Source organism: Parus major, chromosome 22 (assembly GCF_001522545.3).
Source record: "Parus major isolate Abel chromosome 22, Parus_major1.1, whole genome shotgun sequence".
In the NCBI taxonomy this organism is placed as follows: Eukaryota; Metazoa; Chordata; class Aves; order Passeriformes; family Paridae; genus Parus; species Parus major.
The window spans coordinates 3,884,876-3,898,148 of NC_031790.1; the positions used below are offsets into that span (position 1 = coordinate 3,884,876).

General features: G+C 52.7%; 2 protein-coding genes across 3 annotated transcripts in view; both read left to right on the forward strand.

Moving 5' to 3' along the window:
- The window catches only part of ADAM9 (ADAM metallopeptidase domain 9), a 22,872-nt gene extending 17,024 nt beyond the window's left edge, over positions 1–5,848 (forward strand). For both annotated transcript variants that reach the window (XM_015648686.1, XM_033519381.1), the window contains 6 exons: positions 218–298; positions 762–867; positions 1,857–1,995; positions 2,435–2,537; positions 3,038–3,165; positions 3,816–5,848. In XM_015648686.1, the coding sequence (XP_015504172.1) occupies positions 218–298; positions 762–867; positions 1,857–1,995; positions 2,435–2,537; positions 3,038–3,165; positions 3,816–3,930 (672 nt within the window). In that variant the 3' untranslated portion in view covers positions 3,931–5,848. The remainder of the gene's footprint in view (positions 1–217; positions 299–761; positions 868–1,856; positions 1,996–2,434; positions 2,538–3,037; positions 3,166–3,815) is intronic.
- Positions 4,622–13,273, forward strand: part of LOC107213837 (disintegrin and metalloproteinase domain-containing protein 32-like) — a 9,913-nt gene continuing 1,261 nt past the window's right edge. Inside the window, exons 1-17 of the mRNA XM_033519397.1 lie at positions 4,622–4,640; positions 5,717–5,807; positions 6,323–6,460; positions 6,598–6,744; positions 6,804–6,878; positions 7,025–7,196; positions 7,382–7,447; positions 7,685–7,756; positions 8,377–8,543; positions 8,975–9,056; positions 9,214–9,350; positions 9,959–10,136; positions 11,152–11,241; positions 11,566–11,764; positions 12,176–12,284; positions 12,566–12,749; positions 13,081–13,202. Coding sequence (XP_033375288.1) covers positions 4,622–4,640; positions 5,717–5,807; positions 6,323–6,460; positions 6,598–6,744; positions 6,804–6,878; positions 7,025–7,196; positions 7,382–7,447; positions 7,685–7,756; positions 8,377–8,543; positions 8,975–9,056; positions 9,214–9,350; positions 9,959–10,136; positions 11,152–11,241; positions 11,566–11,764; positions 12,176–12,284; positions 12,566–12,749; positions 13,081–13,202 — 2,048 coding nt within the window. The remainder of the gene's footprint in view (positions 4,641–5,716; positions 5,808–6,322; positions 6,461–6,597; positions 6,745–6,803; positions 6,879–7,024; positions 7,197–7,381; positions 7,448–7,684; positions 7,757–8,376; positions 8,544–8,974; positions 9,057–9,213; positions 9,351–9,958; positions 10,137–11,151; positions 11,242–11,565; positions 11,765–12,175; positions 12,285–12,565; positions 12,750–13,080; positions 13,203–13,273) is intronic.

Sequence of the window (13,273 nt, forward strand, 5' to 3'; positions counted from 1 at the left end):
TTACATTCAGACTGGAGACAAAAGGCTCCAGTGCCAGCTCAGCCCCATGCTGAGAGGCCTTTTGTGGAACAGAGTTTCTGCAGAGCTTGGAATTGTCAGTGAAGAGTGTGTGAGCACAGTGTGGCTGTGGAGCCTGGAGCTAGGAGCAGGGATCTGGGCAGGCAAGGGAGCACTGAAATGCCATCATCCCTCATCTGTGTGCATCTCTGTCCCCCAGATCTGCAGGCACTTCCAGTGTGTGAGTGCCTCTGTCCTGAACTATGACTGTGACGTGGAGAAGCAGTGCCATGGGCATGGGGTAAGCAGGGAAGAGAGGCAGCAAGTTTTAAAATGGTCCTTAGTAACTTTATTTTTCTGTCTTGTCAAACTGTAAAACTATAAAATGCCTCTGGGCAAGAGAACCTGTAGCAGTGTCAAAAAAATCTTTGACAAAACTCTCTGCCAGGCAAGAATTCCCCATTCCAGTATTGCTAATGAAATTTGACTCTGCATCTCACAAAGAAAAAAACAAGCAAAAGCCATGGTGTGTAAGCTGTTGGGATAGCTAATCCTTGGAAGCTCTTCCTGAACCGTGCTGTGTGTGCTCAGTCATGTGAAATCTTGGGATGCCTGGCCAAGGACTGTTTGGAATTGGGGAGGGAGTTACTGGGTAAAATTCTCCAGGCTGAGCAGTACGAGGGACAGAACAGGCTGTGGCTGCTGCACACAGATTTAATTGCATTGGGGTGGAAGTTACTGAGTATTTGTGTCTTGGCATACAGGTGTGCAACAACAACAGGAACTGCCACTGTGAAGCAGGCTGGGCCCCCCCTTTCTGTGACTCCAAGGGCTACGGGGGCAGCGTGGACAGTGGCCCTCCATACAATGGCAAGTGCCTGTGGGGGCTGGGTGCTCCAGAGCAGCCCATGTGCTGGTCAACTTTGGTTTCCCTGGCAAAGAATTCTGGCTGAGGTTTTCTGCTCAAGGTGCTGCACTTATCTTTTGGGATGCTGGGGTAGGGACCTGTAAGGATCTGGACTGGTTGAGTTCAGGTGATTTCTGACACCTTGGAACAAAGATCCTCTTGGACTTCCCTGTACCTGGGCTGGGAAGGGAAGCCCCAGTGAAGGGAAGCATGATTCCTGCACAAGAAAAGGCAAGCTGACAGAGCTGGGAAGCTCTCTGAGGGTTTGAAGGTGAATTAGGAAGCCAGAGCCAAGCTCTAATTTGGAGAAAACTTACGCTGTGTCCATGTGGAGTGTATAAAGATGGGATTGGTGTAACTTTTGTGGGCTGCAAGAATGATCTTGAAGACTGTTTTTCATAAGCTGGTGTGGGTTTGGGAAAGCTAGGCACTGTGATGCAGTAACAGGCTGGAGAAGCACACTGGAGCTCAGGCAGATCCCTCAAATCATCAGACAGAGAAAGGGAAAGACTGTTTTAGTACAGCCTGCAGGGGAGAAATTGCTGCATATAAAAGTGTCAAGATTAAGAACCCAAGTTCTTCGTCTACAGCAAACAGTGTCTGGAGAAGAGGCAGATTTAACATCAGACCAAAAGGCAGCAGCTGTTTCCCTCTCTTGTGAGATCTTTAGTAATGAAGTAATACTCATACGTCATGAAAAACGAGGATTGATCTCCTAATGTGCTGTTACAGCCCAGGGTATCAGCTCTAAAAGATAATCAGGATGAATCTATTTGGGCATATATCTTACTGGACTCTTTTGGGTTTTTTCTATGAAAAATGGAGAGCAGTTATAGAACCATTCCTACCAAATTAGGTAGGAAAGCACAAAATGCAGTTCCCCTGCTGTTGTGAATCTGGTGGTGGTAACACCACCTAAGGCTGGTTTCTCCTCCCTGGTTTTGTCCCCCAGACAAAGACACGTCGCTGCGCAATGGGCTGCTGGTGTTCTTCTTCCTGGTGCTCCCACTGCTCGTGGCTGCTGCTCTGGCCTTTGCAAAGAGGGACAGGCTGAAGCGATGCTTCAGGAGGCTGATGTCCCGCTGCCACTCGTGAGTGCCTCCTCCTCTCTGCCTCCTCCTCTGCCCTTCATGGATGTTTATTTACACCAGCCAGTGCCAAAGTGTGGAGGCATTTCCCAGTCCCAGGATGTCAGGTGAAGGCCTCTGCATCCAATGGCAATGACAGAAAAGATAAATTCATCCCAAATCAAGACAGCAGAGAGTTTTTATTGTTATGTTTGTTCTTGTGCATTGGTGATGGGGTTTATGGTTTTGGGTCCCATCTTTTTATAAAGGGGAAAGGGAAGCTGCCAGAGTCTTGAACAGAAAAAGGGTTGTTTTTTATTAAATTTGTAGTACATTTTATCTTTCTCACACTTGATACATGCTAAGGTAGTGTCAATCCAGCTGTCAGGTTCAGTGTCTGGGTCCATGGCCTGCATTGTGTCTGGTTTATGTGCTCACACAGTTCATATCCATCGGATTTCAGGTCACTTCAGTCTCCTCCTCCTCGGCCAGACACTGAGCCCAGGCCCTGCCAGCAGAGAGGCTTCTCCCGTGGCATGCCATATGCTCCCAGAGCTGTACCCATGGTATGAATCATCTCCTTGCCCTAATAAATGCTTTAAAGTTACTTCTTCATTTCTGAAAATTGTTTCTCCCTGATAAAAAGCAGAGAGAACATTTGTTTCCTAAGGGTTGTGTGGGGGGCTCCTCAGTTTCTCAGTTTGTGTTGTCCCAGGCTGTGCCTAGTTTGCCTGTTCTGCTGCTCCCTTTTCCTCATGACAGAACGCCCACCCCACATCAGAGCCCCTCTCCTTGTCAGAGCAGTTGTCCTCTGAAAGCCAAAACCAGCCAGAGCACGCTCCCAGAGCAAACCAAGTGCTGTGGTGATCAGCCTTTCTGTGTTTTTCAAAATCCAGCAGTTCCCAGACTGCTGTTGCTTCTTCTTACTCAGTTTCTCAGAGGAAAGAGCAGCTCTGACATTGCCAGGCTGGTTTACAAGTGGTCTTCAACATCATTATTTAGTGACACAAATATTTTGATTCCCTATGTGCGATTTGTGAACATTTTCTTTGTATTTTCTTTGTAGGATATGCATCCCAATCCCTTTCCTGTCCCAGCTTACCCAGTTAACCAGCACTCTCAGCAGGCTTTCCAGCAGCCCTACTGCTCCCCGCCGCAGTTCCCGGTGCAGCAGCCGCAGAGGGTGCCCAGCAGGTCAGTGCAGTTACTGATGGGATTTCTTGTCCTGGCCTTCACTCTCGGGAGCCCTGGGCTGTTCCATCACACATCGTGTGCAAGCAGGGCTGACTTTTCACTGGGAGAAGTTTCTCCTTCACCCTGAAAGGCGGTGCATTCATCCCACGCTGTCGCTGTGCTGATGAACGAGGCTCAGGGCACTGCTGGGGGGGGGCAGATCAGCCCAGCAGGTTAAAATAATCACTGTGAAAGCAAATTACTCAAAAATCTGTCATTGTGCTGGTTTGTGAATGTTATGGCCAAGTGCAAAACCATTTCTCTTAACTTTTGAACAGACAGTTTATTTTTATCTTGCTTTTTGGCTGTGTTTGTAAGATGCAATGCTGTGCTGTGACACACAGCCCCAGGAAGTGCCAGTCACTGAGTGGGAGCATCCTAATGTAGCTCATGTTGGCTCTTGGGCCACGGGGCTTTGCAGAATTTTGGGAGAAAAGGTGAGTTTTGACAAGTGGGGGTTCCCAGAGGATTTCAGGCCGTTGAAGGCACACCCTGAGCACGGCACACTGAGGATGGGTTTGGTGTGGTGGCAGGGAGCTGGCAGTGGTCAGGAGGGGTGGGAGGGCACTGGGCACCGCAGGACTGACCCCACCTCCTCTGTCCCCCCGCAGGCCCCCGCCCCCGCAGCAGAAGCTCGTACCTCAGGGAGCGCCGGCACCGCAGCAGAAATGTTTACCTCAGGGACAGTACTTCCCTTCCCGACCGGCACCTCTGCCTCCCAAATAGCTTTGGGCTTCCTCGGTGTGAGCTGGCCTGCTGGCTGTGACAGCTGAACCTGCAGTTCCCCTTCTGGCATCCCACGGCAGTGCCGGCAGCCTCGCTGCTGCAGCCTGGGACAGGGCAAACAGCGATCCAAACCAGGAATGTAGAACTTTACACTCCATAAATACCTCGACCAAAGCTCCAGGGACTGAGCCAGCCAGCCCGTCCCTCGCTCTGTCCAAGCTTTGCCACTGCAGCCAGGCCAGCAGCAGGAGTGTGGCAGCCTGCAGGGAAATAGTCCTGCAATCCAGCACCTGGGTTTGGGTTCCCCATTTCTGCCACGAGCCCTGGTAAGGAAATTGTCTGACTTGTTGTTGTCTCTCTGACTGTGCAGTAAGGAATTGGAGTAACCTGTTTGCAAAGCAAGGAGATCTGGTCAGTTAATTTAGTTACTCTGCATGGACTGGGAAGTGTTTCCCACATGCATCTTAAATGCATAAATGGAATGAGGTCTCAGAGGACTATTTGAGGAAGAGAGGTCTATTTTAAACATGTTTATGCATGTATATATGTTTATAGATGCATAATAATGCACTTAAATTCTTAACTCCATGCTGACTGACACTAAGCTGTGCTATAGGAGCACTGAGTTTAATGCTTTTTAATTAGAGAGTGGCAAAATGAGACTCCTGTACTAATTCCCACTAATACACGGATGGGCAGTGACGATAAAGGTACGAGAAGATGGCCGTATTCTGGTTTTAAAAAATGGGGTTCTGTTAGGTTTTAATTTGGGTCTAAAGACAGCAGCAGTCCCTGCAGAACACTGGGAAGCAGGAAGTGTCTCTGCCTGGACCACCAGAGGTTCTCTGAGCACTTTAAATGGGAACCTGGTGACTGATGCACTCCCTCTTTTAATACCCAAACCCTGGTAGTGCCAGTCGGGATGTCTGGGCTGCTGTGTCAGGCTAGACTGCCCTCTGCTCCTGCACCATGGGCTGAACTCCTCCTGAGCAGAGGTGCTGAGCATCCACCGTGCTGACAGAGGGAGCTGGAGATCCTGATCCCATGGTGCTGTGGGTAGAAGCTGGATGTTGTGGTCAGAAATAGAAATCTATTGCACAACTTGCTAAAAGTGAGGTTCTATTGCACAAATTTGCTAAAAGTGAGATAAGTGCTGAAGAGTGCTGGGCTGTTTCACTCTGTGCTCACCACAAGCACAGCTCAATCTGTAAAATCCCCCTAATATTGCCAAAAAATAATCTTTTCCTCTGTATATACATACATAAGTATATATATAGTGTGTGCAGTAATAAAATACTTGAACTCCTGTGGTTTCCCATAAACTTTAGACTAAGATTTATAACACTATTAAAATCTGTAAAATGTCACCTAGAATTTGACCAACTGTACTGGTGGGGGTCTCCTTTTTGTTCCAAGATTACTTCTTATTTGTGTTGCTGTGTCCCGCTCTGCCTGAGCGGGCTGTCTGTCTGTCTGTCTGTCACAATGAGCTCTGCAGCTGGATGCAGCCCATCTCCAGCCCTGCTCAGAGGGTGGGGAAAGAGGAGGAGATCCAAGGAATGAAGTCATCCAGAGAGATGTACTTAACTGTGTGTGTGAACTAAACTATGCTAAAAACGGTGCCTTTACTAGACCAAGAGTTTTTGTACTCGGAGCCCGCGCGCTGGAACAGCCGCAGTTGTGGAGGGCAGGGCTGTGTGCTTTCAGAAGCGATCCCAGGGACAGGAAATATCTCCAGTTTCTGGTGTTGAATGCTGAAGATGACTACTGACTTTGTTTCGTCAAGTGAACGGATACCTGGCCCCGGGCGGGGCCGTGTTCACCTCCAGGCTGGCCCCGCGCTGCTTTCTGGCCAAAGGGCTGTTCCTGATCCCTCTGTACAGACCCAAGGAGCAATAAAGATGCCAGTTTTGTACAAGTCTGCCTCGGCCTCTGCTTTTGGGGAGGGAGGGGCTGTTGTTGCCGGGGCAGTTGCCTGTGGGGCAGTTACTGGTGGCCGTGGGGCCGTTACTGGCCCGCCCGGGCTCCCTGTGTGCGATGCCAGCGCTGCTGCTCCTGCTGCTGCTGCAGCTGCTGCACGAGGCTGGGCAGGGCCCCCGTGTGCCCCCTGCCCACCGGGCCTGGGCTCAGCCATGGGGGGCTCTGTCCCCTGTGCCTGGCCGGCTTTGGTCCCAGCTCACGGTCCCACAGCGCCTGGGGACCAGCAGCAGAGGAGGGGCGAGGCTGGAGCAGGCACGGTGCTGGGGGTGCTGGGGGACTGGGAGTGGGGAGGGCAAAGTGAAGTCCTCAGCTGCAGAAGGGGGCTGGGGGAGTGCAGATGTGGCTGCAGCTGTAAAAATGTCACCACAGCAAGCTGCCAGAGCCCTGGTGCTCCCCCTTTGCTTGTTCACAGCAGGCCTCGCTTGGATCGTGCTATTTCCAACTCCCTGTTCCCAATTCTCCCCCTCTCTGCTTTCTGTGTGCACAAGGATGCAGTGTCCTACATCCTGAGGATTGAGGGGAGGCCATACACCATCCACCTGCAGCAGCAGTGAGTTGACCCTGATGTTTCCCTCACTGACAGCAGCTGCCCTGCTTCCTCATGGCTGCAGGACCCTCGAGAAGCTCTGGGTGATGGATGATGGTAATGGTGCTTACAGCACCTCACTTTGCACCTCTCTCTTGCAGTGCCTTTTTATCTGATGGTTTCCAGACTTACGTGTCCAGCGAGCAGGGGTCTTTGCAGGCTGGCTCTGCCCACGTTGAGGTAACCTGGCCTTGCTTTGGGCTGTCTGTGCTTTCGGTGTCTCTGCCCAAGGCAGCTGGTCCAGCTGGGTAGGGCATCACCATCCCAGCCATGGAAGGGACTCCCCGTGCTCTGTCACGTCCTAGGGAGGCTGTCACTACTGGGGGTACATCGATGGCTTCCCTGGCTCGGCTGTGACCCTCAGCACCTGCTCAGGGCTCAGGTAAAGTTCCAGCCCTGTCCCTGTGCTGCCCTCCCCGTGGCCACTTGCCTGGCCTTTGCCAGGGGTGCCCTGGAGCCTGGGCTGCAGCAGCTGCTGCTGGGGCAGCTCTGCAGTGCCCAGAGCAAGCGGCCAGTGCTGCCTCGCAGGGGTTTGCTGCAGTTTGAGAATGTGAGCTACGAGATCCAGCCCCTGGGCTACTCCCCTGCCTTCCAGCACGTGTTGTATCGAGTGAGTGAGGAGCAGATGGCAGAGGCCCTCCCAGCCCACAGCCCCCCCAGAGGAGGGGAGATGTTGGACAAGGCCCACGGGGACGATGAGGTGAGCGGTGCCTGTTTGTCAGAGCTGCTGCTGTCCCTGTCCTGTGAGGGGTCTGGTTCTGCTGGAGGCTTTGGCCAGACACTTGGACACAAACGTGGAAGGGACACTTGAGAAACACAGCCAGCAGCAGCAGTGAGGTGACCAGAGAATGCAGAACCTACTTTGAAGCCCATTTTCTCTTTTAGCCCCTCTCGGCCGCTGCACAATCTCCCAAATACCTCACAGTCTACGTGGTCTTGGACAAGGCTTTGGTAAGTCCACTTTTTCCTTGTCTTTGCCTGACTTCTGTGAGCATGGAAATGGTAACATTTCCCAGCTTTTACATGGATTTGTTTTCTGTTTTGAAAAGTTACGCATTCTGTGGATTTGTAGGAAAAAAGGAACATGAATTTGTAACTCATGTCTCAATCGTTTCAGTGTTCCAACGTTGTCATGCTTCACCCTGGTAAGGCTTGTCCACTCTTGTGTCTTCTTGGGTTGTTTTTCAGTACAACTATATGGGATCAGACCCAAATGCTGTGACACAGAAAGTAATCCAGGCCTTCAATTTAATCAACAATGTGAGTTTTTAAGTCTGGTTTGTACTACAGTGGATGGGGGACGAGGGGGATGTTGATGTTAGCAGTGGGCACCTCTCTTCTAGGTGCTTTTAGGTTTAGGAGGATGTTATGTAAAAAATTCCATGTTTCCTGAGAAGGCTTTTCCTCAGACGTGCCAGTCTGCCACAAAAGAACATCTTTCCCTGTGTGATGGCCACGTCTTGTGCAGATGTACAGATAAAGAGACAATTTGCCTTAGGGCAGCCAGACCCCCCTGCATTTTGAGGACTCCTGGGTTGCTTCCCTCCCTGATCTCACTGTCCCATTAACCTGCTTACTCTCAGGTGCTTGTAACAAACTTCCAGTCCTGTTCTTTACTCCACTGGTGATCTTATGGTTCACTTGTGTAATGAGAAGTTATTCCCAAAATCTGTAACACTTCTTATGGAGTTACTGGACTTTGGCTCAGGCCTGTTGCTGTATCCCTTTATTCTTTAGGTGTGTTCATTCTGTATGGCTGCAGATGTCTTTGAGGACTGACAGCAGCAATTGGCTTTTCCCATGTGTTTACTGTGTGCAGAGTAGTGACTCTGCATGAAGGGAAGGTGTGAGAGCAGAGGTTTCCTCTTTTATACTTCCAGATGTTTAATCCCCTTAATGTCACCATTGTGCTGTCCTCCCTGGAGCTGTGGGCAGAGGGGGATAAAATATCGACAGCAGGGGATACAGATGATCTTCTACAGAGATTTTTACAGTGGAAACAGCTGTCCCTGGAGCCACAGGCACACAACATTGCTTCTCTCTTAGGGTAAGATAAAGGTTCATTAGTGTTAAAGATTATGTTGTAGCAATTAGTCAAACCAATGTAAGTTGAAATATAAAGGATTCCTTTGATACATGCTTTTAAAAAAAATCTGTATTTCCTTAATGCAAATTACATAATTATATTTAATTACTTAAATCCTTAATATTCTTAAAGTATTTAAAGACGTTCCTCGTAGTGATGCAGCAGCTGCAATGGTGCCATCCCTTCCTTGGCACCCCCCAGGCTGAGGAGATGGGAGAGGTGGCAGCCCCCAGTCCCTGCCCAGCACCAGGCACCAGCCTCCCACCACGCAGACCCTGCCCCAGCTCCCCTGGGGACAGCAGAGCAGTCGGGGGCACCAAGGGGACTTGGGCTATCCAGACCCAGCCGAGAGAGCGTCTGTGGCACCAGCAGTGACCACTCCTCTGTTCCAGGTACAGGGAGCAAGGAGCATTCACGGCTGCAGCGGCTCCAGGAGGGGCATGTGAGAGAGATGCTGCTGCCACAGTGGCCCTGGTACGGTTCCCTTGTCCTCTGCCCGTCCCTCAGCAGCCCCACATGGCTGCGAGCCCAGCTGTGGGCAGCAGGATCAGGGCTGGATGGGAGCAGCTGGGAGGACCTGGAGCAGGGATCTCTGCTCAGCTCTGGCAGCTGATGTCTCTCCTCCCTGCAGTACCACGGCAAGGTGACGCTGGAGTCCTTCTCCACGCTGCTGGCGCAGGGGCTGGGCCGCAGCCTGGGCATGGACCAGGACAGCCCCCGAGGCTGCAGCTGCCCCGGGCGGGTCTGCACCATGAGCCCCCAGGCGCTGTGAGTTTGTGGGGCTGCAGGGGCTGGGCATGGCAGCGGGGGACAGGGGTGGCTGCGAGGTGTCCCTTGTCACAGGAGGCCCCTGCAACTGTCATTCCATTGCAAAAAGCACAACAAATTGGAATCAAAGACTCATGGAATCACTGAGGTTGGAAAAGGCCTCCAAGACCACCGAGTCCAGCCTTTGGCCCATTGCCACCTTGGCAAGTGGAGCAGAGCACTGAGCACTGTGTCAGCCCTTTCTTGAACACCTGCAGGGATGGGGCTCCACCACCTCCCTGGGCAGCAATTCCAGTGCCTGACCACTGTTTCATTGGAGAAATACCTGCGTTTATGCCTCTAAAAAGTAAAAAATAATTAATTAAATAGCAAATTAGGGCCCAATTTGACAAAAGAGATTTTTGCTCTCTAAAGTTAAGGTCCTTCAGAATGTTTTTCAACCTCTGTTAATAATGAGCTGTAGATCAGGTGAATTGATAGACCCCAATAGGGACCATCCTACCCTGTGCCAGTGTCTGGGCGGGCCCTTGACTGCACAGAGCTTTGGAGGGAGGGAGGGAGGGAGGGATGGTGAGTGTGTAACACAAGCTGATACCGCTGTATTTCAGACATTTCAGTGGGGCAAAAGCCTTCAGCAACTGCAGCTCCAGGGCCTTTGAGAGCTTCCTGAGGCGGGGCAGAGGCGCCTGCCTTTTCGGCAGCCCCCGCCTGTCCCGCCGGAGCGGAGCCCTGTGCGGCAACGGCGTGCTGGATCCGGGCGAGCAGTGCGACTGCGGCACGGCACAGGTGGGGCCGAACCCGAACCGGGACCCCGAACTGGGACCGGACCCCGAACCGGGACCGAACCCGGCACCGGGACCGAACCCCGAACCGGGACCCCGAACCGGTACCGGACCCCGAACCGGGACCGAACCCGGCACCGGGACCGAACCCCGCACCGGGACCCCGAACCGGGGCCAGACCCCGAACCGGGACCGGACCCCGAACCGGGACCGGACCCCGAACCGTGACCGGACCCCGAACCGGGGCCAGACCCCGAACCGGTACCGGACCCCGAACCGGGGCCAGACCCGGCACCGGGACCGAACCCGGCACCGGGACCGAACCCGGCACCGGGACCGAACCCGGCCCCGGGACCCCGAACCGGGACCGAACCCCGAACCGGGACCGAACCCGGCACCGGGACCCCGAACCGGGACCGAACCCCGAACCGGGACTGAACACGGCACCGGGGCCGAACCCCGAACCGGTACCAAACCCCGCACCGGGGCCGAACCCCGAACCGGGACCGAACCCGGTACCGAACCCCGAACCGGTACCGAACCCCGAACCGGTACCGATCCCCGAACCGGGACCAAACCCGGTACCAAACCCTGAACCGGTACCGAACCCCGAACCGGTACCAAACCCGGTACCAAACCCCGCACCGGTACCGAACCCCGCACGGGGGCTGCGGCGGCTGGGGAGGAGGTGCAGAACCCCGCGAGCCGCAGCACAGCGGGAGCAGCCCAGGAGGGATGGGTTTGGGGTTTGGGATGGGTTTGAGGTTTGGGATGGGTTTGAGGTTTGGGATGGGTTTGAGGTTTGGGATGGGTTTGGGGTTTGGGATGGGTTTGAGGTTTGGGATGGGTTTGAGGTTTGGGATGGGTTTGGGGTTTGGGATGGGTTCTGTGTGGCAGCCGTCTGGCGGCGGCCTTGCCCATTTGTTCTGTGGATATTGCACAAATAATACGGGAGAGGAGCAGGAGGAGAGGCTCGGGGGTACAACAAAATAACATGAGAGTTTGCCATGTGTCCCCAGGAATGCCTGAAGAACAGGTGCTGCACTCAAACGTGTAGACTGAAGCCAAGAGCAAGATGTGCCTCCGGATTATGTTGTAGGGGTTGTCAGGTAAAACACATTTTTATAATTATCACAGAATCGTAATTTATTTTGGACAAATATGTTCCATATTTGGAATTATGTTCCCATGCTGAGGGATAGAGCCAAACTTCTTGCTGTGCAGTGGGAAAGGTTCCTGGGGTTGGGTTTCCCAGCTCAGCTCGTGGGAAGCCCTGGGGGAGCATTACCGGGACTCCTGTCCCCGGCGGTGTCACACATGTGCGGCCACCCCAGCGCCTCAAGGGGGACCCTGAGGCCATGGAAAGAAGGGTCTGTGCGGGCAGGCAGGCGAGGGAGGCTGCACAGCTCCTCCTCCTCCTCCTCCTCCCCCAGTTCAAGCGGAGGAACTCGGTGTGCCGCCCGGCCGCCGATGCCCAGTGCGACCTGCCCGAGTTCTGCAGCGGCTCCTCCGCCTCCTGTCCCCCCGACGTGTTCATTCAGGATGGGCACGACTGCGGCCATGGCTCTGGCTACTGCTACCAGGGACGCTGCCGCTCCTCGGACCTGCAGTGCAAGCGGCTCTACGGGAAAGGTACCGGGCTGTGCTGGGGACACTGCCGTGCTCAGGGACAGGGACAGCAGCACGGTGCTCAGTTTGTACCTGTACTCTTCAATGCAGAGAGCAGGGCATCTGGAGAGAAGGCACAGCTCTAGGAAAGCATTTCAAGTTCTCTTTTGGCTCTAGTTGATAGAGTCCCCCAGTGCTTCACAGATAACAATGGAAAGAACAAAAAGCAAATTATTTTTTGTGGGCAAACTCAGTCAGAGAACTTCCCCGTTTTCTACTCCCCTGCTGATTTCTGAGGTTCAGGACTGCTGGGGGTTTGGGCAGGGATAGGTATGTTTTCTCTAATTAAATTGTGAAAAATGAAGTTATTAGATACCGTAATATATTCCTTTGTGTTCATTTTAGCTGTAACCAATCTTATTGCTAAACTTGCAGATTCAAGGAATGCTCCCATCATCTGTTACGAGGAGATTAACGGGCAGCAAGACAGGTTTGGGCACTGCGGGTTCAAGAGCAAACACAAGTACCAGCCCTGTACTTGGAGGTATGCTGGGGATGTAAAATGCATGTTTAATTGGGATTGGCCAGTCAAGAGAAGTGTCAGGACTCCAGTTTGTGGTGAGAGTTGTGAAGCAATAAATACCTCTGTGTGTGTTCTCCTTGATACGTTGTCTCTCCTTATGTCACAGATCCTCCCTTGGCCTTCCCCGTCCTGCTGATGTTTTCTCACCAGATTGTGGTGTTTAATGTTCTGGAGTCCATCAGGCAGGATCTGTGTGTGTCTGTGTGTGTTTGATACACATCCTGTACAAATTGCCTTTCCAGGGATCTCAGGTGTGGGAAGTTAATCTGCACGTACCCGTACCACAAGCCCTTCTCATCAACTGCTGCTGCCGTCATTTACGCCCAAGTGCGGCACCATTTGTGCGTGTCTCTGAACTACCTGAACATACCAGCGTGGCTGGACCCACTTCTGGTTCCCCCAGGGACAAAGTGTGGCTCTGGAAGGGTAAGGAAATATTTCATAATCATCTGAAATGACAAATAGAAACTGTAAATATTAACAAGATGATAGAAACACTTTTTTCTTGCAGCAGTGTGTTTGATATTTAAAAGCACTGTAAAAAAACATTGCATTAAAGGTTTGGTGGGGTGCGAGCACTAAACATGACCTGGCCCCAGGGCAGAACTGTGGCTTCTTTGTCTTTTTTATTTATTGTTTTTAAGTAGTGTGTTTTCCTTTGCACTGTGCTATGCACTTTACACAGTGCATAGCCTGATGCACTGAGTGCTGTTTGGGTGAGGCAGTGCTGGGCTGCAGCTGCCGTGGTTTTTCCCAGGTGTGTATAAACAACACATGTCACCCACTCTCGGAGCTGAGAATCAACTGTGACAGCAAAGCAAACTGCCACGGCCACGGCGTGAGTGCCACGGGGCTGGGAGCGGGCAGCACGGGGGGTGTGCAGGGCTGGGGGACAGGGACAGCACGGGGGGTGTGCAGGGCCAGGGGACAGGGACAGCACGGGGGACAGG